Source organism: Tyto alba, unplaced genomic scaffold, assembly GCF_018691265.1.
Source record: "Tyto alba isolate M040663 unplaced genomic scaffold, T.alba_DEE_v4.0 Super-Scaffold_9, whole genome shotgun sequence".
In the NCBI taxonomy this organism is placed as follows: Eukaryota; Metazoa; Chordata; class Aves; order Strigiformes; family Tytonidae; genus Tyto; species Tyto alba.
In genome coordinates, this window is record NW_024881330.1 from 40098395 (window position 1) to 40126211 (window position 27817).

Genomic DNA, 27817 nt, shown 5'->3' on the forward strand with positions numbered 1-27817 from the left:
ATAACTCAGTACAGAAAATTGCAAGTAACAAAATCAACCAAAACTTTCATGCAAATTTAGGTGTGAAGATTTCAAAAATTCAGAGCGCTAGCCAGAAAACAGTGTTACATAAATATTTCTTGTAAAAACTCTCATGAATCTCAATGGCCATAAGGAAACAAGCTTTCTGATTTACAGCAATTTTAAAGGGATTGACTCCAGCAGTAGGTGCTACTTAAAAATTATGCTAGAATATTTGTTCAATACTGATTTAAGGGAGAAAGCACTGCATCCTACAAAGTGTCTGAGGGACACTTCCCCTTTAAGTACAGACCAAGTCAAAGCCCACCTTACTCATAAAACCTGACAAGATCCTACGACATGTCAGAATGGCTATAGTTTAAACTAAATAGACAGCACAACTGAAGCAATTCTTTCCTATTTACTAGCATCATTATTTTATTGTGGTAGACATACCGGAATGATTAACCAAAGCTCGAGTTTGCCCATCTGCAGTTGGAGTGATCAGATCCCAGATGAAACTTTTGATATTCTCATCCCCTTTGTAATGATTAAGACAATATACTAGGATAGTCCGGCAGATGGTTTCCACATCTTGTTCTGTTAGCTGACGTTTATAGCGCCCATGTGAGAGGATGTCAGTCCACCGACCCCAGCTATAAGAAAAATATGTTCAATACAACAGCCAAGGGCACTGGTATTTTAATTTGTGACTTTCAGTTTAACTCCTGGTACCAAGCACGATGGGACCTCCTGTGTTAGCACTGATGCATTTTGCGTTTGCAGATTATGTCAGGGAATCCAACCTCCAGCAGCAAAGAGTTAAGAATGTTTATTTTACAGAACAGGCAATAAGTTCACTGCTCGTAAAGCTGCAATTGAACTACACTCAAAATAATAAAGTACATATGTTTAACTCTAATGGTCCCAGTAAGCTACAAATAGGAAATTCAACCAGTTCCTACAACCTTGGGATTTGAGGAATCATTGTTATTTTGATCCTGAAATCCATTATTAGAAATTGTTGCACGTAACTTCCTAAAATGAAGACAGTAATTCTGAAGTCCACCGTGTTAGCAGTCAAGTATAGCTACTTGCTTGCAAAGAGATAAAATTCAAACTGGTGAATCCAATGGGGAAAAATATAAAGTATCAAATAGCTGAACTTGGTGCCAAAATGCCAGAATCTACGTTGAAAACCTCTAGATTGACTGTTGATTTCACAGCCACATTGTTCTTTACAAATGCACTTTGTTATTCTCCACAAGACCTAGAAAAGAGGGATTAAACCTTGATAACGCAGGAATTCTTTATGCTATGAGAAACCAGAAACAAAAATTCCGTCATCACAGAACTACGTATCTTACCAGTGAGCTCATAGCCATCTGTGAGACACTCAGATACTTTAAGCTAAGTAACACATATATAAGCAGCTTATATATATATATATCACAACTTAAAATCTCACTGGCATGTATACAGCATAATGAGGTAAAGGTTACACAGTAAGAGATTATGTGAACATGTTTAAGAGAAAGGCGAGTTATTTGCTATATGTGTCATTTCTGTATTTTCAGTTCCTCAGCCACAATCGGTATAGTAAATCTGTCTATCCTTACCCATAAACCAACAAGTTTTTCTCCACCCTGAAACATTCACTTCTTGCATAACCCTGGGATTTGTCCTGAGGCCTACGGGGCTTTGTGCTGGGCTTTTCTTCAGTATCACTTTCCAGGTCTGAAAACTCCATCAGTTCATCCTCTTTGACTGCACTGTAGAGTCTGGTTTGCTTTCTTACTCTTGGTGTATCAATAACTAGGTTATTCTAAAATAAAAGTGAAAACATAGAAATTTAGGAGGGGAGGAAAATCTTCAATTTCATTGTACTAGGAACTATCATAAAGCTCTTACCCTTCCATTTAAAGCATCAATATCCAGCTCAGCTTTCTTTGCCCACTTCTGCCAAAAATTAGGGTCATCCAAGGAAATGTCTGTCCTGTTCCCAGATGCAACAAAACTAGCCTAGTAAATGTGAAAACACATGCATTGGTTTCTTAACTGCATGCTACAAAGAATATCTATTTTCACTGGTAAACACAGTACTTAGGACTTATAAAGTGGTAGTTTCAAGAAAGAAAAAAGGTAAGCCTAGAAACTATCATGGCTGGAAATACTGATATCCTTTACACTTGTGAGGAAAATATCTGAGACAAGTACTTTGAAAAACTAAATTGACACAGAAGGTAACTTAACACTACTTTTACCTATCCTGGTCACATTTTATTAATTTTCCTCTGATTGTCAATGCACACCTTTGCAAATGTTGAGCCTTTTCCTTCAGATTCAATAGTAATTGTGTGTGTTCGCCTTAAGAGAATCTGATCAATATCCTCTTCACAAAACTTAGACCCTTCATCTTCCTCATCCATCAGAGCACCATATGCTCCCTTCCGAAGAAGATCTTCTATTTCTTTCTTAGAAAGCTGTTGCACCTGTAGCATGTAAGAGAATGATTTGGGTTTTTTTCTGACATCAGCCACTGTGTACATCTGACAGCACAATCAGACTGACTGTTCTCTTATTTAGCATTTTAAGAACTGAAACTCTAAGATTATGTGGTATTGGTCAATTAAACATTCATGCTGAAGTCACCTTTAAAAGAAGAATATGAACAAAAAAAATTCTTAGGGTGATGTTATACGAGTGGTTTAAACGATTTAATAATTCATTGTCACTGAATCCCTTTACTTTAGACTCTGATGATTGCTAAACTCCTCCTGGGAGCAGATTTAGCTTACTAACCTGACAAAAAGCTAAAGCAAAAAAAGTCCAAACCGAAAAGGCGACATCAGAAAAAGCTGACTAGAAGAACTCCAGAAAGTGCCAAGATCAACATAATGTAAAGGGTGGAATGATGAGAATGGATGAGGATTGAGGGAACATGACTCCACCTGCCCCCTTTTGGCAGTAAGTGAGCCATTAGATAGGCTGAGCCAGTTCATGTAGCCTTGCCCTTAATTAACCCTACTTTAAAAAACATGCTGTACTCCATCTGAAAGCCGCCATTCTTCAGCTAAAACACGAACAAGCAAGAAAAGTGTTACACATGCATAGCATTTGTTGATCATGCACCTTAATTTATTAATTCTCACCCCATTTGTAGCGTTTTCTCTTCCGCTCATAGACTGCAGCACAGCCTTATCAAGGCCAAGCTTCAAGCTAGCTTTGTCAAACATTTCCCTTTCATAAGAGTTCCTTGTTATCAACCTGTAAATTTTCACTGATTTGCTCTGTCCTATTCTGTGACATCGTGCTTGAGCCTGATGAAAGACAGATAGTTATCGGTGACAAAAGGAAGAAAAAAAATTCCAAATAATCAATACAGAGAACTTAATTTAGAAGTTATTGCTTTCAACATAAATAAAAATCTTTATGCTTTTAGGAGAGGGACAGTGGATAATTTCTCTTGTAGGTAGAAGAAAATTTCACAGCAAAAAGGGAAAGAAAAATTTTCAATAAAATAATCTCTTGTAATATTACCTGGAGGTCATTTTGGGGGTTCCAGTCTGAATCAAAAATGATGCAGGTATCAGCAGCAGTAAGATTAATGCCCAAACCTCCTGCCCTTGTACACAGCAGGAAAACAAACCGATCAGAATCAGGTCTTGAAAACCTGTCAATAGCTGCCTGACGCAAGTTGCCTCTTACTCGGCCATCAATTCGTTCATACGGGTACCTGAAATAAAGATGCATTAAAAGCAGAACTTTACTGCAACAGCATTGTTTCTCTGTAAGAATATGCAATTTTAAAAAGGCAAATATGCTACCGTAGGGTCAAAAGAACTACAAACTGAGTAGCTGTTCTTGTGTCCACTACCTTCATCAGTGGAAGCCATACTACTTTGTCTCCTGTGTTGCGTCTTTTGGTAAAGAACAGACTTCCACTCTGAGGAATGGGAATAAACATTCAGGCTTAAGCTAAAAAGCTCTAGACCCACTAAAACATTTAACTGAGTAGTAAACTAAGAGGTTTAAAGCTCTCCATGTGAGGTCACTTTGTATTTACCAGAAAGAAAAATCTCATTCCTTGCAACTTATAGGTATGCTTTTCCCTTCTAGCCAGATTGCTACAGAAAATACTGCAGAGTGTTTGAATTTCATCCCTTTTCAATATGGATTACTCACAGGTTAAATACTGTGGCCACCGAGGAAAGCACAGTTTATTTAGAATTGTATTTTATTGTTGCTCTCACCGTCTTTGAATGAGGTAGTCTTCCAGTATGTCCAAGCAGCGCACCATCTGGGAAAAGATAAGCACCCTGTGGCCACCAGCCTTCAGTTTTGGCAGCAGCTTGTCAATCAGTACTAGCTTGCCAGCAGCCTGGATCATTGCCTGGAGCTGAAAATCTGGAGAGTCGGCATTGTGTGTTTCTTTAAACTCTTCCAAAATTTTCTCTTCAGCACCTGCAAAGATTGGACAGCAATACATGAACACTGCAAAGGGTTTTATTAATAAACAATGAGCTCGCCTTCAATACCCTATAGAAACTGCAGGAATGTTTTAAGCATTATGTGAATAAACATTTATAAAAAAATATAATGCTTAAATTTAAACCAAACATATACACGAATAAAGCATAAATAAAAAGTAACTTTGAGCATTCTTTTTTTTTTTTTAAATGCGAGCACTGTTCTAAATAAATTTATACAACTATTTGATGCATACAAATTAATGAAAAACTAAGAAAAAGAAAAAGATAAAAAACCCCCACATATCCCAACTGATTTTCTATCCTTTTTTAAACGCATCAAGAAAAAGTATCTTGTTTCCACAGGAAAATACAAGGAATACAAATCACATTTGATGTCTGTACTTCCAAAACCAAAACCAGGCTTGAAAAGCTTGAACATGTGTATGACCTGGACTTGCTCCTTCCATTATTATTTATAGAATAAAGATCCAAACAATTAAAGAAACTAATGGGGGGGGGGGGGGGGGGGGGGCGGGGCGGGGGGAATAAGCAGCTGTGAAATTACTATTTTACCTTCTATTTAGCTTTCCTTTCTCACTGAATATATTTTTTGGTTGAGTTTGATGAAGCTATCCAATGTACATATTCTTTCCAGAATTAGTCAAGAGTTCTTTCTTGCCATCCCCTTTGCCTATGAATGATATGCACAGCAGCAAATATTTCCTTGTACTGCTCATTACCTGAAGACTACAGACCAAGTTCAAGTTCTCTCTTCAACCTCTCCTATGCTTTTATTCCATTTTTTATGTCACTTCTACAAACAGTGGGATATTCCAAGAATTATCAGATTACTATTCTTGGCTACGTAAAAGGTTAGGAATCTTTGTTCTAAGCTTATTTCACATCCAAATAAACCCTTCTTCGAAGCTGTCTTTTTCAGTTCCTCTGTTTTTTGTTTTGTAAACAAAACATAAAGTATTTCTGGTTTGTATAACGTTCAGTTTTGATACTGCTTTTGAATACTACAAGGAAAGGCAGGAGGGTGGGGGGGAAGGGGGGAAGAACAGCTTACTGCCAGGCTTCTGCTGAGCATCTCTCATATTCCAGTTCTAAGTAGATGCCTGTAAACAAACATACAAACGCACCCTCCCTATGTGATCGCTGGTTCAGTGCCCGCTGTAATGTGGTGTCTTAACTAGATACCACCCGACACAGACTGTCTGACAACTTTGCATTACTCAAGACACTTCCATTACTACCTTTTACAGAACTTAACAGACTCAAGTTGTGAACACTCCTGAAGGTAGTTTTAACAGCCCTGAGTTTTCCTTATATGGATTCCCTACCCTGAGCATTACCGCTCCTAATGGTTTGCACATAAGAAAAATAAATCCATGTGAAAATAGTACAGCCAGACACTCAAGTTCCCTTCAATTGTATCACTTCCCATTTTGTAAAACAGGCAGAATTCTGGGTAGTAAATCTCAGATCTTCTACTGAGCTTAGGCCATTTCAGGACATAAATAGGCTGTCAAGTAGTTCATATACAGTAACTGCAGTGATCTTTCTTGGTTATATCATCTTTTTCTTACTCAACTGTGATATCCAAATTTAAGTTTCACTACTATTAAGCAAAACCAATATGCAAACTCAGCACCTGCAAAAGCAAACCACCTAAGCCAAGCACACCACAAGAAGTGGTGACTTTTCAGTATCAGAGTTTGATCTCCGCAAGACCCACTTCCACAACAGACCATGACCTCCAAAATTTGCTCTTTCAATAAACCTATCCTAGCTAAACCCTGTAAAAGACAGCCCTGTCCTTTTCATCTCTACTTCAATTGCAAGTAAGTGATATACACTGAGTACCCTGTTACCAAAGTTACTTGATGTAGTACCATAGGTCTGTAACACTAGTTCCTATCCCATCTGATTTTTACTAGGAGATGAAAGGAAGGTATTTGAATGTGTACTTGGTCCATCGGGGGAAACCCCTACTTCCACTCCTAATTAGGAGAGGCTTCCAGGGCTCAAGAAGGTATAAGGAATAAAGTAAAAAAACCTTTCCAGTGTTCATCACTCTAAGATGTATAAACACTGAGGCACTCCACGCTGCTGGCTCTTGGAGAAAGAGGAATAATGTATAAACACTTGAGAATGGTTGCTAGGGAGAAAACAAGGAGTCCTGCTCTAAGGAAAATGACAGACAATGCTTTGCCCAACCTGGTTGGAGAATACACAAAATTCAGTCAACTCCCTCTAGAAGTCTACTCAAAGGCAGTCTCAGTGGACCACCACTCTGCTTTCCACAGAACAGATTTACCAATCATGAAACAAATAACCCACTCCACATTCAAGTCCTACCACACCACTTCCATCATATAACCTTTGATGGCTCTTAACTGAAGATTATCTAGAAGAATCGCTTGCAACTTTTATGCAAAACAAAACATACAGTGTTCTAACTCGGATATTCAAACATGTGTGCAGTATGCTTGCTACAAAACCTGTAAGCCTGGAAGAAAATCAGGAGGATTCAGACATCTTTATAAAAGCAGTTAAGTCTTGAGAACCAGCTACTACAACAAATCCTTCATGAGGAGAACACTGTGCAACACCACGTATACTAGCACCACAAGACCTCTTGGTAGAACTACAATAAACGTGTGCCACCACTCTAAATACAAAGATGTTAATTATTAATCAACAAAATAAAACCTCGGGCTCAGACAACTACAGGATGTAAGAGTATTTTCTGTCCTAGAACTAGAAAGGACATATTTGTTTAGTTCCATTCTCTACAGTAATAATAGTCAGGATTTATTTATTTTTCCCTCAAATCTGAAGACTTGACCCACATGCCATGTTGCTGCGTGATAGGGAGCAAGCCCGAGTGTTCAAAAGTCACAAAAATGTTATAAAGACAGAAGCGCTCTTGAGACAACACCACCTCCCTTTATTAATGTTAAGATACAGTCATCAAAAAATACTTGAAATTTTCTATACTGCCACCTGGACTTCAGCAGTCTCTAACAGACACTAAATGATAGAACCCTTGTGAGGAAAAGAATTGCTGCTGTAAGCAACACTGCAAGAACTACTCATGAATTCTATCTGAGAAAACAAAGTAGCACCAAAATATTCACTTTCTTTTAGCAAACATGAGATAAGGAAAAAATAACGGCAAGGTTAAAACTAGCCCAAAACGAAGAAATGTAAAAAGCATTAAGTTTAGAAGCTCATAACCTGAACATCCTGAACTACTTTCTGGTAAACTCATTTATAAAATGGGTTAACGTAAAACAAAGAACCAACCAACCAACAAAAAAATCCTACCAGAATCACAAAGCTACTTTACTGTATAATCATCTGAGTTTAGAAACTGAACAGCTCACCAGCATGGTTGGGTTGAAGTACTCTGGAATAATCCTATATCGAGTCTTTGGAATGATTACTTGCGCATAAAATTTGATGTCATTTTGTGAATCAGTTTAAGCATTTTTTTTCCCCCAATTAAACAAAAAATGTCAAGAAAAAAAAAAACCCAAACAACTAAGCACTGCAATATGGAAGTTAAACAATAGAAAACTGAAATCACATATGGCTCGAACTAAACCGCCTTTCACCATGAAGCTTATAACCAGCATTAAAACAACTATAGCATAAATCATATACAGTAAGGAAGAGGAGTCGGGAAACAACAAAGCAGTAGAATGCAACCCCGTATAGAGGCTTGTTTTACATCCTCAAAGAGGAGATTTGGTTTTGACCAACCCATACAGTTTAGCATACTTCAGACAGCTATAGCTCGCTGGGTCAGCATATAGTACCTGCCATAGATAATCCTTATCGAAAACCAATGGCATCACACTGAAAAAAAGCACTCATGATATGTCTAATATGACATTCAAACAAATCCAACTAGTTAAATTAGAAAGATGAGCTGACAACACATGGCCATAAAAAAGCATGCCTGGTCATAATTTCTTACTCCACAACTTTCATTCAGAAATTTTAAGCTCCTATCTCGTAACTGCTTATGGTCTTCCCACAGAGCATTAACTATAACTCTGAAGAAAAAATCGCTGTATTTACGCCAATATCCAATAATCTGCATGATAACTGAAGTCTTGTTTGTCAGAAACAACAGAAAGGAAAACTTGATAACACCAACACTAAGTCTGTCAGGGCTAGGAAGCCTTGGAAAAAAGCAGCACAGATGTCTTCAAAAGCAATGCTGTCCCGACTAGCAGATATCTATACCTACAAGAGCCTAAAAAGTTATCTCACTTTTCTACTTAAAAGAATAAATAAAAGCCACATTAGAATAGAATTTCTAATTTACTGAACATCCTTACAACCGTTTTTTAAATGAGGAGAAAAACAGGAGGCCTACCGTTAATAAGGTATGGATGATTGCAGCATTTTCTTAGTTCCATCATAGTGTTTAAAAGATTAGGTACATTTGCCTGACCTCCACCCTTGGAAAGAAAAGTGAAATTCTTTTCAAGAATAGCACGATAGTATTTCTTCTGAATATTTGTCAGCTCAACTTCAATGATAGTTTCCTCTTTGGGGGCCAGGTTCTTTTCTACATCCTCCTTAAGACGTCTCAGCATCATCGGCTTCAAAATAGCTTGGAGTTTTTGCACCTAGGAAACATATGTTAAATATATGACTGAATTAAAACTGTACGGCTTCAAGTAAGTATTTTTCAATTTCCTTATTTCTAAAATCCCTGTTCCCTGTCTCAGATCACAAGTAGAGAGCATTTGTAGAAAAATCCTTATTCAATGACCTAGAGTTCTTGTTAGCTCCAAGATATACACTTCTAAAGTAAATTTTTAGTGTGCATCATTTCTGTTTAGTGAATGTTACTAAACAGACTTCACTTAAAACTACCCTTCTAGACAAGGACAGCACTGCACACCAGTCATGCAAAGCTAATCCTAAGTAAGCATAGCTATATAAGCAAATCTGACAGTAAGATCAAGATTTGCAATTCATTCTAACCACTAAACACAGTGTTTAATGCTATTTTTTCCCCTCCATATATCTGCTTCTAATTCTTTTCTTATTTCCTTAGTTTTGACATCCAATGAAGTAGAAAACTATTTAGGCCTGGTCTCAAAATGAAAACATTTTGTTTCTGTAAATTTTTAACACACTGGTAGTTTTTAGTGTCTCCAGGTTTTGTAGCATATACTTTACGACATGTTATAGATGGCGACGAAAGGGAGGAATGTCCATTTTCCTAAAAAAAATTTACTTAAATGTTGTCAAGTTTTTGTAAAGTCCCCTTACATAAAAAGCTCAAGAATATTCCATATAGAAAAAGACTGGCATTTAGGTTGTTTTAGGTTGTCTCTCAAAGTACAAACCAGCTCAGTGTTGAAGAGCTGATAATTTACCTTGAAAATGTTCATCATCTCCTGATGCAAAGCCACATAGCAAAACATGAACAAAAGACACTTTCTCCTGAATTCACATCATTCCCTTAATAATAATGTGACTTCAAAAGAAAGAAGATAAATTAGTACAGAGGGATGAACAAAAAAATACATGAAACAGGATTGCAAGGAATAGAGAAAACCTAATTCACTAACACATAATCTCTCCCATCATTTGAAAGATAAATCAGATTTCAAAACATCTAATGGTGTTTTGGCAGAGAAGGCACTTGTTGGCCTAAGCAATCCAGGGTCCAACTAATTCTGTTCATGGATGATGGCATTATTTTAATATTTCTGTGTATAGCTTTAAAAATTTTCAGTTCTGTTCTGCTGACATTTTGAGCTGGCCAGAGGAAGCCTATGTTGAGAGTTAGGATATATTAACTCCAGCTCAAACTCTGCATTAACAGGACTATAAGGCTTCTGGATCAGAGCTGGCTCACTTCCAATCAGGTCAGAGTCCAGCCTGACTAGCATGCAACTGCCTGTACAATCTGTGGAAACATATCCTATGATTCCCCCCAGGACATGCTATGATTTTTCCAGGAGGTAAGGCGCCGGGGGGAAAGCTGTTCTGTAATTTAGACTATTACCTGTGAAAGAGCTGTTCTCAGAGAAAGTTAACAAATTCAAGCACTCAAAAGTTAGAAATACCAGAAATTAAGTTTTCAGACAAAACCAACAAAGTTGCATGCAAAAATGCATGCAATTGAGAAGTTAGATTATCATAAGGTGTAAAGGGCCAAATTAAGGTGCGTAAACTAAGATGCCATGCTTCCGTTAACTCCTGGTGTTAATGTGATTTGACTGTTACCTATTGACTTTTTAAAACATTTTCATACATACAATAAGAGTAAGTTTTATATTTGATCACCAGAAGCTTTCACATTTTAGATCTGAAACATGCTGCACAGTCTTTCATTTTGCATTGATTTATCAATTCTTTTATTGAACAGCTTGAGAAATTTGAGTCAGTCAAAAAAATCTTGCTCCATTTGGTTGCCTCTTGCTAAACTAGGTCTCAAATATGTTCTTGTTTGCACAGAAGTCATTGATAAAACTCCCAGATGTTAACTCCACAGAAGTTACAGAGGACAGTCCCCTCACTCTGATACTGATGCTTAAGAAAGAATGTCATCTGACAAGTTAATTCTCTTAGAGCGAACAAGCAGTTCCCGAAGCATTTGCATCCTGAAAATGTTACAAGGCACCCCACCCCCATTTTTAAACATCCCATTTTTGTGAGGGGAAACTTTCCTTGTTTCTGTATGACCAATGGACAAAGGATAGAGAAAAAAAAAAAAATAAACCAAAAAAACCACACACCACCACGAAAAAAACACAGTGATAAGGCAAAATGACTTTTGGTCAAAAGCAACAAACTCAACAAAACTAAAACAGACAAAAAAAAAAAAAACGGATAAAGCTGCTGGGGTCTTCCAAAAAGTAAATAGCTATTACTTGTAAAAACAAGTAATTAAGTTCAGATATAATAAAATGGATAAATTCACAAAATCTAAATAGAAAACTAAGTGTGCAGGAGAAGTTTACCTGTTCTTCAGTTTTCAGATCACCGAATTCTTGCATGAATGTGGTTTCAGATGGGAAGCGACCTGGTTCCAAGAAGTGAAGCAAGCTAAATAGCTCTTCTACTGTATTTTGCAAAGGGGTTCCAGTAAGCAGCACTTTATGTTCCTGAAAGGTTAAGAAATCGTTGTCTAGAAATCCATCTACATTAATTTTCCATGGAGAAATACATCAAATTCTCTCTTTGTTCTCCTAGATGTATCTCTCATCTTTGCTTCCCCACCCCCCGCTTTCCCCCCAACTACTTACACATAGCTCTTTTCAAGACTTTTCTAACTAAGTACTCTGGTCTTCCTTCAACGACAGCCCAGAAAAATACTTCACTACTTAAGCACCTTCAAAAGTCCTCCAGATACAAGAAGAGATTTTACTGACCCACAACGTTCCAGCTCTTTCAAAAATACAGTGAACTTTAAATGGCAAAGTAACAGTTGAACTTAACCCATCACTTCAAGTATCCAACAGACCTCAGTACATCAGTCTCTTCAGTGTAAGTTTCTAATGCAGGGAATCTGAAGCAGAGTCTTACCTTCCATCTACACACAACAAAGCATGAGACTGGCAGAGACAAGAGGAAAAGTTGCATATTGCTTTAGAGCAGGACCCAGAAAGGTTAAGCAACTAGCTCAAGGTCAAATATGAATTTAGTAGAACAAGAACTGAAGTGAGAAGTCTCATATCTCCATCTATAGGCACACTTGTAAGCTCGTCTTCCACCTAATAGCAGCCATAATAGGGAAAATAAGCTGTATACAGCATTTTAAAAAACTTTCATTTGTTAAGCCTCAAGACTCCTTAAGAAAAGTACTGTTTAACAAACAGGGAAAAAAAACTAAAAGTAACCTACAGGTCATGAGTTCTTGTGTAAGCTAATGTTTATTCCTTTTTATTCTTATCAGAAATAAGGTGTTTTGAATTTCAGGTATTAACTCAGCATGACTGCATTCTTCTCACATTTTTGAAGAATCTTCAGCCCCCTCTCCCCCAAATATTATTTTTCCTTTTCAATGGTAAATATCTTTAAAACCCATTAGCTTATTTTTCTCTGTGTGATTAATGCACATATTTTAATAATACATATTTACGTAAGCACCAGAAACCAACTCACTTTTCCCTTTCTTAGCCAGTCTGAAAGAAGCTCCTTATGGCCACACAACAAAGTAACATTAGAGCTGACATTAGCACAGAGCAGTTTAGCTCTCCCACCCCTACTTGGCCACATGGTACCTTTAGAGAAAGGTCTAGGTGAAGAAGTGACTATGGAGTAAGTCACATGAAAAGAGAGAAAGGGAAGAACAAATTTATCTTTGTTCTTTTAACAGAATCCACAAAATTCTTGGTCTAAATCAATGAAGAGACTTATGAAACATCAGCACTCCAAAATTCAAAGTATGCATATTCTTCCAGGTATTTTAAAGACTTTCTCAGCTGCATTCCCTCATTCTTCTTTGCACTTCATGTCTTTACTTGAGAAGAAAACCTTTTATTTTACTTTTTGATGAAACCACAAGTCAGGAATAGTAAAAACACAGAAGACACAAATGTAACAGATGTACACACTGACCAGGTCCATCATCTTGAGTCCTTCCAGAAGCTTACAGTTCCTGTTTTTCAGCCTGTGGGCCTCATCAATGACCACGCAACGCCATGGAATGTTACGCAGCTCCGGGCAGTCAGTCAAGATCATTTCAAATGTTGTGATAATGGCATGGAACTTGTAGGACCCCTTTATCACACGACCCTATAAAAGAACGTCAAAAGTTAACGTAAACCCCTGGCAAAGAAAGGAAGTACATTTTGCTTCACCTTCAAAATTCATTCTTCAAAAATACAGAACAGTACAATGGACAAGCTATTTTAAGTAAACAGAGTCATTATTGCTGACTCAACGAGGGAATACAAAGGTGTAAATTTACTCCTGGCTTCATGGTAGCTGTGTTTCTAATCCCGTAAAAAGGCCCACAGAATCACTGTGTATTCATTACAAAGATGTTATACAAGTATTTCAGTTGTAGTTCATATGGATAATACTAATGCCTTCAACCATTAACCTATCGCTGCAATATTCAAATAAGGTTTTCAGACTTTGGCAAGAGAATTTTCTTTTTTCTTTTAAATCAAAGGTATGTGACAGTCCTCCCAAATAATCCGAGTAAGCCAGAAGTACATTAAGGCTTCATTTTTATGACTATTAGAATATTTTGCTTCCAATAAATAGTAAATTACTCCTGGAAGACATTGAATATCCAAAATACCTACTATTCTAGTAAACAGCTTTGAAAAGAAGCAAATTTCTGAACTCTTAAATGGAGAATGTCTATCTCTGAATACATTTCCTTGATATTTTTGTAAATTTTTGTTAAGGAAAGTTCAATAGCACGGTTTACTTGATGTCTGGAACCATATTCACTATTTATTTGGTTGGATAAGGGTCTTATTTTCAGGGCTGATACTAAGACTGTTTAAAAAAAAAAACAACCCTGAATAAACTTAAGATCACGAAATAAATATCTTTCTGACATTACACTATACCTCTTCCTAATGTTGTTTGAAGAAAAAATGTAACTTGGTATTTCCAGTGACACTGGGTCTGCTCAGGAACACTGTCTCTCTAAGGATGGGCCTCATACAAGTTCAAGGCCATTCAACATTTTGAAGGCAGGACTAAGTCATGGGTTGTATATTGAATACATTTCAAAAGAAACAGGTATTTTATAGCAAGGTGACCATTTCTTCCTTCAAACATGCACAAGTCCGAATCCTTTTATAAGTGATTTGCATATAATCCTCTCCAGACTGTGGGGATCAGAACTGGCTACCGACTCAATAAAATGATTGGAAACCTGATATCTTGAACTCAGCATTAAATCTGCCTATGCACAATGAGCATTTCAGAGGAAGTAACGACCTGCTCAACAGTGCTTTCTCAGGGCATAGTCCAAAAACATTAATCATCTTCAGGAGAAAAAGAGTTGTTACTAACAAACAGCAGATGAAGATAGACCAAGTGGGTAACTTAGAATGCTAGCAAATTGAAATGCTGTAACCTTTTAATGAGCCAGATATAACTGTGAAAATACAAGAATGCAGCCCAGGAGATCCTTTCCAAGTAGTGGAAAACACTTCCATGAGCAACCTTATGACTATGGCAAGCAGAGCTCTTCAAAAATTATCACTACATAAAGTAGCACATCCAGGTGAAGCAAAAATTGTAAGAGGGACCCTTGATTATATATTCAGAGCTGTCTAACTCTCACATTAGAACATGCATAGTGGTCTTGCCACAAGAGCTCACATTATTTGAAAGACAATCAAATGCCGTACTAAAGAGCACAGGACTAAATCAAGCAGAAAGCTCCCAAGAGCTCTAGAAGGTGACTGATGTTGTTCTTCAACAGTTTCAGGCCTCCAGCACTTGGGGAAGTATGGGAAAGTATCCTTAAGCAGTCCTATTAACGTCACATTTGAGAAATTTAAATGTAGAAACTAGTAGCAAAGTGACCTATAGTACTGTCATAAGTGAATTCTTTGGCAACTAGGAATCAATTTATCCTGTTTAGTTCTCTGATGTTGGAACCACAGGAATTTTGCATCCATTTACTCAGAGAAGTTCTTCCACTTGAATAAATAAATCTTCCTAATAGGTAGCAGCTTACAGTTATGTTTGGGAAATTCTTCTGGAGGTAACTCAAGCAACAGAGGCAGCCACAAGGTACAACAATTAGATACGAATATGAAAGTTGGGTTTTGCTTTGGCATGTTACCTCTTAGCAGATACAAACTAAGAAGATCAATTGGATGTGTGTAAGAAGTAGACTTCTAAAAAGATGCACATTCCACCAACGGGAACTGTGAAAGATTATTATGGTCTTTTCCCACCAACCTCAGACTCCACTCTGAGGAACAGGAGAACAGATTCAAGAAATGTGCATGTTAACCGAAAAGACAGAAGGCACCTGGAAAACTAAGTCACAGCCACTTTAAAAAATACATTTTTATGTCATCTTTGGTGAAAGACTGAGTCCCCATTGGTGAAATACTGCTTTAAACTGCTGCACGCTTACGATTCTTTGCAGAAATCTGAGGTAATCCTATGCTGATGACATGTTTATAGCTCAGCAGCTTCTCAGCATGGAAGAAACCCATGCAGGCAAGAAAATATTCTCTTAAGCTAATGCCCAGGGAGCCCAAAAGGAATGAACCAAATAAGCCAGAGAAAGTCCTGAACATCAAGAGCATTATTTTGAGTTGAAATCAACCAAGGACAAGGTATTCTGTTCCTACGCGTGAGTCAGGTGGTTTCTCTTTTTAGTCCTCATTACACGACAAAGAAAATTTCCTTCAAACACAAGTCAACTGCTTTGCAGGGCTCTGTCATTAATTTTACTTGGCATATATAGTTTTCTTGATCTCGCAGCAGAACTCTCTGAGGTATAATACACAGAAAACAAGTGGTTTATATTTGATATTCCAAACAGGGAAGGCCCCTAGAAGGACCTTTCAGTTATATTGCTCAAGAACACCAGAAGAAGCTTCCTTACGTGGCCCTCACAAGCAGTAAGGGGTGTCTCTGGTAGCATGGTGTCCTTAGTGCTGAAGTTGCACCACTGAAGACGTGTTTTTTTATTGACTACTCTCTAGGTTTTTGTAACAACTTGACTCTGGTTACTGGTGTTGACTGAAAATCACACTACTGCAGATGGGGTAGGTCCTTCTTATGCACACTATCTCTTATTATTGACCTTCAAAGCCATTCGGACTTTCCTAATGTTCAATCGCCTTTTTGAGAAACAGCTCAGCTTGAGAGGTCTCTTTTCATGTTAAGACCTAAAAAGCCAAAGATGCTGATGTCTGGGTTAATGTGTTTGGCAAGGGGACTAGAAATTATACTGCCAAAGCCTGCCTTCTTTCTCTCCCTTATCATCCCCAACGTACACCCACTAATGGTACTTTAGAGGATGCCATAGTGAACACGACATGGGGATTCTTTTAGTCAGAACATGAAGAGATTTTTTTTTCCTGTAATTCAGTTTCTACCATGCGTTTCACAGCTGACACAGTCTTACAAAGACTGGAACACAAAAGGTGATTTCATGACACATCTAAGCTAGCTGCCACCAAAAGGACGGGTTCACTCTACTTCTCCTTTACCCCCAACCATGGCAACTGTCCGATTCTCCTCTTAAGCCATTTCAGGGAGCAAAGCTAGCAGAAAATGATTCATTTTTCTGTGCCATGAGGGCTTTATCATTACTCACGATGGGGTCAAATGACTCCCATACTCATTACAAGAGGGGAGTTAAGAATATGGTAACAGGGGGAACAAAACTTTCTGCAGCATCTTGCTTTAGATCCTTTTAGTTGCCTTTAGATCAACAAAACGATATAGCCAAAACAACACTAAGAATCTGCACAGTGAGTGGGATTTTTCCAATGACGTTTCTTCAGGTTTCATGCTATGTAATTGCTGCATCCTAAGGGGAAAAACATGCTGAGAACAAACACTGCTAAAACAACAAACGTATATGATTTTTAACACAAGAAACACTTCAGTGAAAACAGTATTTGTATAAACGCAAATTTTTGATACAAAACATCTATCTCTGCTAAGTAATTTTAAAATGAGAAAAAATACAAATCAATTCCAGTTCATTTGTGTATTACATGCCTAGGTAAGAAGCTAAATGTGATTATTATCATAAGGACCCCTGTGTTGTAACTGTTATTCAAAACAACCTTCTTTAACAACAGTGTATATGATTTTGATTCAAAAGTTTCTTTGATAAGTTGCTGAGAAAATGGTTATTTTCTAGGCCAAACAGATGTAACTTCTAACTACTATAAATTATTATTTGCTTTTCTACTATATTTAAGTACATGATTCTATTCCTGTTTGCCCGAATGGCATATCAAGTTGTGCCACAGTCATCGCCTTTGAAATAATTTTCAGTCAGTTCTATCCCTGTAAAAGCATATTTTCTATCTCACAACCGCTCTCATAGCTTCGCTCTAAGGACTCAAGTTTTCCAACACACTTTTTGAGGACAGGAAGTGAGAACTAGGCAGAACTGGACTATCCACTACACCACTGACAAAGAGAAGAAAGCTGTAACTTTTCTACTCTTTAACAAAGATTTCTCTCCTCCTACACACTTACACTACACTAGCCCTTTTAACCACAGTCTCACAGTATGAACTCATGTTAACTGGTCGCGTGCCATGACACAAAAGGATCTGCATTTGTCTTACAGCCTTCCCAGAACCAAGCTCTCCCTACTGTAAGAATCACCTCCGTTCCTTGTCCACAGATAGCCCTATATTTAGCTATTCTGAGTATCGTTAGCTTGGATCCAATTTATTAAGTAACAGAGCTCACTCTGTATCCATGAACTGTCTTAATTATTTACCACTCTCCCCATCTTTGTGTCATTTGAAAACTTCCTCAGTAATGATTTTATGTTTTCTTTCAGGTCATTGATAAAAGTGTTATATAGCTCATGGACACGAACCAATCCCTGAAGAACTACGTTGGAAATGCAAATCATTTCTCATTTACAATTACATCGAGAAATATCAGTTAGCCAGTATTAAATCCACTTAATGTGTGCCATATTGATTTTATACCATTCTAGTTTATTAATCAAAATATCCAGTGGCATAAAATCAAATGCTTTACAGAAAATCTAAATATATGAATTCACCACTATCACTTCTTTACGCTCAGCTGAGAAGAATAGTCCACAATACATCAAATCAGGTTGAACTTTGACTCTTTTTCTCTTAAGTGAGGAGGATTATATTGTTTTGCAATAACATCTGATGTATGCACATTATTTTCCCCCAATCCTGTTTGCTTACTCTGAGCAAAGCCATGCATTTAAGTGTTGAGATCTGTTGCTCTTTATAGCTTCAGCTTTCCAAATAGTTTCCCGCTTCTACTCCTAATCTTTTCTGCTCTCCCTCTCTTGTAAGGACTATTCAACATGAGTGCAGTAACACAGATTCAAAATATATCTAACTTATAAAATTTGATAAAGAAGCATTGACAAGTTTAATTTCTGCAAGCTGGTCTTTTCCTGGAATGGTAGGCAAAGATTGATTTTTAATCTTAGTTCCAATTAAAGTAGTTTCTCCGTTAAGAATCTTTTCTGTCAGCTCTCCTCAGGAACGCAAAATAATGAAAACCTTGCATGAAACAATGAAACCCCGAACAAGAGTTGAACCATCTCAGTAACTCTTGGTTCCCCTCTATTTCCAGCTGATCTCTTGGCTACTATTAGAAGCACTCTCCTTATTAAAACATATTCCTTCATTATTAGCTAAAATCCACTATATCAGTACTAAAAAACTAATTGATGCTTAAGATTAATTAACAACAGTAAAACACATACAAAAAAAGAGAAAAGAAAAAAAAAAAAAATCACCAAGAGCTATTACCTGTGGATCTTTGAAATACATTTCATACAACTGAATGGTCCGCCGGCTTGCTTGACTCCCATGATACACAACCACATTCAACTCTGTCCAGGTGCGGAACTCCCTTTCCCAGTTGGGAATTGTAGACAACGGTGCAATAACCAAGAAAGGACCGTGGATTCCTTTCAAATATATCTCATAGAGAAACGTAATGGACTGGATAGTCTTTCCCAACCCCATTTCATCTGCTAAAATGCAGTTTCGTCTGAAAACAGAAACAAAAACAGTCAGAATAACTTATTCCTAACTTAAAACATAGAAAATCAGTAAGAAGCTGAACTGAATAGAACAGATATTTCTAGAATGGCAAGTTTACACTGAAAAAACATCACAGTCTTCTTGCATTTGAAGTGTATGTTATAATTTGTGATGCAGTAAGCATGAGTACAGCCATTTTATGTACCTCTCCAGTTCACATGGGGGAGGAAGTGGGAGCAGGGATGTGAAAGAAAACATATACATATAAAGCATTTGCCATAAGAACCTATCTGAAATATTCATGTTTTATGGAACATTGTGTTATCCACCCAAAATTAGTTTGTATATGACTCCTGCAGCAAAAAAATGAGACATGTAAATAATTCTAAAATTTCACTTCAGAAAATTACTTGAAAAAGTTACTGTTTCATACAAACTATAAAAGCTTTTCCAAAGCAGGATTCAGCAGTAAGCAGTATTTTACGTACGTGTTGTACCAATTGAAAAGAAGCCAGTTTACTCCCTCCAACTGGTATTCCCTGAGTTTGTTATTGTTTTTATACTCCCTGGAACTCTCCGATTTCTTCCAGTCATCGGCAGGAGGTCGCTCCTGTTTCAAATACAGCAAATCCCATTAGTGGTTTCTGAAAGACCACATTGCTCTACTATTTTCAAATAAAATCCTCTATACGGAGCCAAGTCTTACCACACGCTCCATTTCTGGCTCCCTAGACATCAGTTTCTCAAATTCTTCAATCTTAGCTTGGTCGATGTCTTGCTTGAGCTCCCAAGTGCTGTCTTCATAAGGAAGCGAACACCATTTCACCAGGTAATGTGTTACAGGCTTTGTCAAGACAAAAATAAAATTACACCACAATTTTAAAAGAATAAAAGTATAACCTTTTTTACAGGAGATCGGCAGGCTAGATACAATTCAAGAAGCTTTACCAAACCCAAACATCTGAATCAACCCAAAGGATAAGCAAACAGCAGGCTGACACCTTGACAACCCAACAAAGTAATATTAGAACATGGGAAATGCAGGCTTACCACTAAAACAAGTACAACACTACATATGAGATCACCAAGGTTAAAGTAAAATTTAGAAGTAAAACAATATTCATTTTCCAACTGTTAAAATCTCTATGCTTTACCACATATTTAAACAGCCCACTGTTTTTTCTTGTCAGTGTCATCAGAAACTTCCCAGAAGGCGACCAGACACCACCATTCACTGATAGAGCAATATGGAAATACTGACACTGTCAGTGAAGCTTTCTATTCTCCCAGGACTAAAAAGGAGTCTCCTGGAGGACACAGTGATCTTGTTCTGTAGAACAAGTCATTAATGAGTAAGAAACTGTTAATTCAGGACCTCTTCTGCAACAGATAGTCTACATAATGTCTAACCTATTCTGATATTCAGTTAAGACTCTTGCAATTTTCATTTAAATTTTGTATTACCAGCATGGACATCATATTTCCACAGTATTAAGTACCACCTTAGATCTGCATATCAGAGGGTTTTCTAGCTGTTGGCTTTTGGATTTTTTTTTTTCTTTTGTGTATTTTTAGACATATGTAACTTATAAGAAGTTTGGAATTATCACTTAAAGCCCTTTATTTTAGGTAAACTGCTATATTAGCCAATGCTTTCATAGAATCACAGAACCGTTTGAGGTGGGAAGGGACCTTAAAGACCATCTAGTCCCAACCCCCCTGCCCCAGGCAGGGCCCCCTTCCCCCAGCCCAGGGGGCTCCCAGCCCCGTCCAACCTGGCCTTGAACCCTTCCAGGGAGGGGGCAGCCACAGCTGCTCTGGGCACCCGGGGCCAGCACCTCACTCCCCGCACAGGGAAGAATTTCTTCCTTAGATCTCATTTAAATCTAGCATCTTTCAGTTTAAAACCGTTACCCCTCATCCTATCCCTACACACCCTGATAAAGAGTCCCTCCCCAGCTTTTCTGTAGGCCCCCTTTAAGGCCTGGAAGGCCGCTATAAGGTCTCCTTGAAGCCTTCTCTTCTCTATGTTGAACACCAGCAACTCCCTCAGCCTGTCCTCATAAACGAAGTGCTCCAGTCCCCTGATCATCTTTGTGGCCTGCTCTGGACCTGCTTCAGTAGGTCCGTGTCCTCATGCTGGGGGCCCCAAGAGCTGAACACTGCACTGCAGGTGGGGTCTCACGGAAGTGGAGCAGAGGGGGACAATGCCCTCCCTCAACCTGCCGGCCACTCTTCGGATGCAGCCCAGGGCACGGCTGGCCTTCTGGGCTGTGAGTGCACATGGTTGGCTCAGTCAGTTTTCCATTCACTAATGCCCTGAAGTCCTTCTGAAATATGCTCCTGTCTTCTATACACATATCCACTGGTAGCTTCTGAAGTGTTTTATATATTCGCATTTCTAAAAAATAAATTCTAAACACAATGTCTATATGACTACAAATGTACTAAAAGTTTTGTTTACCTCCCCACTATCATCTGTGCTACGTGAAAAATCCATGATTCGATCCACTTCCACATAGTCTGGATTAAAAAGCTCATCATCAATCTGTTCGAGGAGAGAAGCAAAAATTTAAAATATATCTCTATTAGCCCTTCCTGAGAGAAAAAATTATTATATATTTCACCATGTAATAATATTTTGGGTCACGGTGACATAGAATTTATATTTGGCAAACTTCAACATGTTAATTGAAATGCTACAATTCAGCAAGATCATTCCCCGTGAGGGAATCAGACTTCTCAGACTTTGTTAACTGGGCCTCTTAATTACTGTGTGAAACCTTTTACTGTGAGAGAATGTTTAAGAATATTTTAAATGAAGTGTGAAATTACAATTCACTAATGAGCAATCGAAAAGGCTTATGGCATGCAATGCATTTAGCATTCTTGAAAACTACAGCTCGCAATAAAGAAATTAGAGACTTGTACACTAAGTACGTTTGGGTTATTTTAACTACAGGAATTGTCTAACTGCTTTATAAGCAAGATTTAAAGATTATTATTTCAAAAACAGAGAAAACACAGTGCATGCATAAACAGTTTCACCAAAAATCACAATTTGTTATGTTCCTTCTTATGCCTTCAACAACTTACAGGATTCTCTTGCATATTAAAATGTTGTGTTTAATTTTATACGTTTAAGATCCCCTCCAGTAGAAAAGTCAGACAAAAGGACTAAAGACTATGATAGCTTTTTCTAAAACAAGAACAAATTCCAAGTATTTACAATAACTTGTGACCCACTTGGAAATCAACTTAAAATCCCAATAATTTTACAAAGTAGCAATTCCAGGCATCTTCACTTAGAATGGGTGTTAAATTTTACAGTGCTGCCGCTTAATGACATGATCTATTGTACTGACTGTTACTCCAAATTATGTACATATTAACTTCTTTAAAAACTCAAATACCAGGAGTCTTGAAAGTTAATTTAATCTACTTCCTCAGGCATTAGTATTATATGATGCAGCTAATTCTTTATAGGTGCCACCCTATTTTATAGTCATCTCAAGGCATTTTTGGATGCTCTGACTCAGCATTCATAGATGTTCTATACTCTCCATGAAGCAAAACAAATATGTCAGATTCACTTAATGAGAAACCTATACTGACTTTATTGAAGTTTTCAGTTCGAAACAGGTTTTGTATAGCTTTAACTACATGGTAAAAATAAATATAAATAAGTAAATACCGTAGCACATGGACCTGTTTTGGTTTTTTTTGTTGTTGTTGTTTTTTTTTTGTTTTGTTTTTGTTTTTTTTTTTTTTTCTTTTTCTCCTCCTGAAAAGACAGCATTTTACTGAAAGGTAAGCTTTCAGAGACACAGATCAGCAGATCTGGTCTTTTTATTGACAGGACCCCTGCCACACTACTGCTTATGGCTCTAAGTGAAATTAAATTGATGATAAAAAGCTTAGAATCCCTAGTGAGCAGCAGTCCAGAAAAATGTGATGCATTTTTTTCTGGCATAATCAGCTCCTGAGAAAAGAGACCTGGTGCTGATTCACTAAGAGTCATGCTTTTAATGCAAACAACTAACCACTCACTTTAAGGCAAAAAAAAATATAATAAAAAGTATGAAGTCAGGATAGATCACTTGAGTTTCATAGATTTGCAGGACCTGGATCAAGCATGGTTATACTTTATATGCTACTGATATATCACACAGTTGCTCAAAATCTTCTGCTTGTATACAGAATAAGAATTCAGAAGAATATTCCTTAAATACCTAGAAGAAAGAAAGAAAGAAACAAATCGTACTTCTGAAAGGAATTTGTTCTGGCCCTGTTTTGCTTTAAACCGCTTAATCTTCTGCTGAATTCTCTTGTCTTTGTCCAACTCTTCAACAGATGCCCACTGACAATGAAGGTAAGAACTAGAAGATGAAACAGAAAATCTTACTCAAAACTATGCTTCCATTGTATACTCCTACGTATCCCACTAGTACAGCTAGATCCTTCCAGCACACTGTAGTGCCACTCTTGGAAAACTGGACACTATCTTCTTCATTATACAGGTTTTTAACTAATCGTCTTTACTGGAAGTAATTACGCTTACTAGTAGAGGAACTTGCCAGTAAACAAAAACAACTCCCACTCAAAATTTAAATGCCTACCCCATACATTTAGTATTTAACACAAAGCTAAGATGATTTTTATTGAGCATACTTAAAACATAATTACTATATAAGACATTTATCATAAATGTCACTAGTTAACATTATCTTCTTTCAAAGAATAGGGATTTTATAAGTTAATAAAAATACACAAACACTTCAAATACTAACATGCTATACACTATTTTTTGTGAGAATAGCATTGTAATTAAAAGACACATGAATCAATTGAAGTTTTAACACTGATAGAAACAAACACCCTTGTAAATGCAGTTCCATGGTAATAATTCATCTTTAAGAAAACAAAGTAAGGAACAGCATCTCTGCCAAAATGCCTAGCCTCACTGGATAAATTTAGAGTCTGTCAAAAGTTATATTGCTAAGAAGTCTAAGACATGAATAGTTAATACAAAAATTACATGCCAATGTAATAAAACTAAACAAAGCATAATTAAGCTATTAAACATCATGCAAAAATCAATATAGTGCAAAAGGTACAAAGGTGGCAGCATATTTAGTGAAGTCAACTATCTGCAGTTAGCTGCAAGAAGCTCACTTTAAGTTAATTTCTCTCTCAGATGGAAAATTTACTAAAATGAAACAAGATATGCTGTTTTTCCAAAAGAAAAATGAGCTTATCCAGCTGTGAAGTATCTTATTTTAAATACTGATTGCATTGCAGTTTCAGAGCCCAGAAGTGAAACAACATGCTGCTCTCACCACTATTACATGCCTCTTATGGAGAGGCAGCTATCTGCTGGAATATTGGAAGCCATCTCTTTTGTTACCTTAGACATTTTGTTGAACACAAATCTTGGTTTTGAAACAATGTTATGGGTAATTTTTGAGTAGTTTGCGGGCACCTTACTCTATGGCTGCAGTTAGATCTACACAGTTACACAGGTATTTGCTCATGAATCTGCACACATAATGAGCCTTAAAGTTTTTAATAGCAGAGCAATTTTACTTATGGATTTCATTTTGGAGAGAACACAAATTAAGACGACACTATCAAACCCACTACTACCAATGCAAGGTATTCCCCTGTTTATTTGCCACTGGTTTGAATTAAACATTGGAAATGTTTAAAGTTGGATAGTAACAGTTATACCGTTTACGAAACCAGTTTTTAAAAACTATTTGGAAATTACATTAACTTAAAGATAGCAACCAAACCTGTAACTTTACTTACAAGTTTTTGTACTTTACATAGAATTCCTCTATTTCTACCTCCTCTCCATTCTCCATCTACAAGAAAAGAATTGTTGAATTGTGAATTAAACCAATGAACAGCCCAATCTAGTTAATGATTAAAACGAACCGAAACACAGAGTACGGTCCCAGCACAGAAAGACAAGTGGAGGTGTAGGAAAGCGTTAGTGGGAGAGGACATGGGTGAAGAGTTTCCTCCAGCAGCTTACCCAAGTACATACTGCACTGCTTACTACAACTTCCAAGACATGAATCATTTGAACTCCTCCCTAACCACATGCAGCTTCATTCACAACCTCACCCCAAATCTGGCTTTCTGCCAAACCCACAGTGTTAAGTAGAAGCCAAGTGTACCATTTTCTCAGGCAGCAGCCAATTAGCAACTGCACTCCTGAATGCCATATGTATTATTTTTGGCTGGCTCATGGCAACTTTACATTGTGGGTTTTGTAATGTTTTAAAAAAGAGTTTTAAAGGGGGTTTATTCCTCCATATAGTTAATAACTCCAAACAAGAAGCCATATAAAACTAAACCTTATACCTCTGCTAGAATTTTAGTGCATCAGTGTTCATGGCTTTAGTTTTACTCAATGGTGCAATTAAATTCACTCTGGCAAGATGTCTCACATACAGAGCAGCCAAATTAAATTAACACCCAAAAACTACATTTAAAGCAAGGTTAAAGTTGTGATATAAACCAGCAAAACCAAGGGCATTCAGTGCTAAGGGTTGAGACTACCCTTAACTCATGCCTAGTGCCAAAGTATTGCATAACATATGGCATTTAATACTGTGTTGAATTACTCCCGAACCCAGCCACAGGACAAACTAAGGACAGTATACCAGGCACACGCTTAGAATTCACTTTATGTCACAACATTAGTGGTTTGTGTTTACTAACGAACTTTGGAACAATTTTAAATAGAAGGATTTTTCAGTTTACGTACTTCATCAGGGACATCATCTGTAATACATGCTGTATGTAGCGCTGAACAGACAAAACTGTTGACCCCTGTGTAAGTCAACCACCTCCATCTTTTTTATATATACACATTTAAAGAAGAGAGAACTATGTAAGTATAAAAAGAGGCACTACTCTAAAGCTAGAAGAGGAATTGTCATCTTCCAAATTCTCTCTCAAAAGAAAAGTTGCTGGCTATACATTACTTCCATAGCAGTGCAATTAAAGAACAGTAGCAGCTGCGTTAAACACTGCTCCAGCACAGGTAAAGAAAAAGTTAATGCACTCCTAATCCCTGATTTACACAGTATTCCTTCTCTTCCAGTCTAGCAAGGGATTTTATCATTTTGGAATTTATATCACTCCAGTACAGTCTGCTGCTTGTGTTCCTTTCTAGAGAGTGGAGCAACACCACCTTCCACCTGGTTCTCCCTGAAGAAATGGAAGACAAGGTATTCCTGGTGCTCCTTCTTGGTCTTCCTGAATTCTCTGTTGAGGAAGATAAACTATCCCCTAACCCTAAACAGGGGGAAGAAGCTTCTCCATCACTTACAAAGATACTGTCAAAGGAAGGGATTTGAAGACCATCAAGGTTTCTGTTTTATTAAACAAAGAATTTAAAAGGGAGTGTGAAGGGATTCACATTTAGAGGTCAAAACTATATTAAAAAAAATGGAGATCCCATTATCTGACTCTATTCACTACCCTGAAGCAAAATCGCTCTTTAAGAAGTCATCCCTAATTTTAAGACATTAACTTTTTTTTATTTTCTGGAATGTATTATGGCCAAGTCTCTCTGATTAGTTTTAAATCAGAATCCTTTGAGATACATCAATCTTAGTGACAACATGGTTAAACACCTTTATATAAAGGTTTCATATTAGCCAATTTAATTCCCCTCAACAGCATTTCAGTCAAGTATATTTTCTGTCATCTGCCAACTTCATAACAATAATTTACAATGTAAATCTTGATAAATCCTGTAACTCATGAGTAAGACATACTTTGTATCGTCTAATAGGTAATAACTGGTCTATGTTATTATATGTTCTATGAGCATGCATCAAAGATTTGCCTAAATAAAAAGTATTCCAGAGTAAAATCTTTTTAAAAAAATCTTACTCTGGCATTCACCCTTATGGCCAAAAACATTCTAATCAAGTTACAATCACCAGCACTCAATTCAGGTTTAACAATACATCAGTTTAGGACAGAAGCTTATGCATTTGATGTCTCTGTCCAACCCCCACTACATGTAAGATGACATTAGCCACATAAAAAGGTGAAAGAACATTTATGCGAAATTCTCCCCAAACTGATTACACAGACATCTTAAAATAGTGCATGGCAGACTTGGGCAACACAGGACACTTCAAATTTTCATTGCCCAGGTGCAACCCTGATTGACAATCTCATCCAGAGTCTGCAGATAATTGAAGAAATAAATGATCTCTTCCTTCAAGCAAATACTTAAGAGCACGCAATCTTGCACTACCATTGCCACAGGACTGATACAGTAATACCTGCTAATGCAAAAGTTATTTGAGCAAGCCACTCAGGTGTAGAGACAAGAGCTTAAAAACAACAACAAAACCCAAAACCACAGAAATATCAACTGCTAGAAAAACAGCAGACAGAACACATTAATAATAGATGCAAGGCAACATATAAAACCCCATCACCTGAATTAATACACAGCACTAGATTATAAACTCATCAGTTTGTGGAAGAGGTGCAAGCATTTCTACACAGTTCAATCAGATCTAATTCTCACCATGTATTGGTAGGAAAAAAGAGAAATTCAGATGTGTAACACACAGGTATAGCATTCTACAAACT

General features: G+C 37.2%; 1 protein-coding gene across 1 annotated transcript in view; it reads right to left on the reverse strand.

The window, feature by feature from the left end:
* CHD7 (chromodomain helicase DNA binding protein 7) overlaps nt 1-27817 on the reverse strand; it is a 133017-nt gene that overhangs the window by 16144 nt on the left and 89056 nt on the right. The window contains 16 exon segments of the mRNA XM_042785780.1: nt 457-656; nt 1620-1825; nt 1912-2022; nt 2313-2492; nt 3153-3320; nt 3541-3736; nt 4254-4464; nt 8869-9124; nt 11477-11620; nt 13077-13253; nt 18950-19193; nt 19675-19796; nt 19893-20030; nt 21651-21734; nt 23451-23565; nt 24998-25053. Of these exon segments, the coding sequence (XP_042641714.1) occupies nt 457-656; nt 1620-1825; nt 1912-2022; nt 2313-2492; nt 3153-3320; nt 3541-3736; nt 4254-4464; nt 8869-9124; nt 11477-11620; nt 13077-13253; nt 18950-19193; nt 19675-19796; nt 19893-20030; nt 21651-21734; nt 23451-23565; nt 24998-25053 (2608 nt within the window).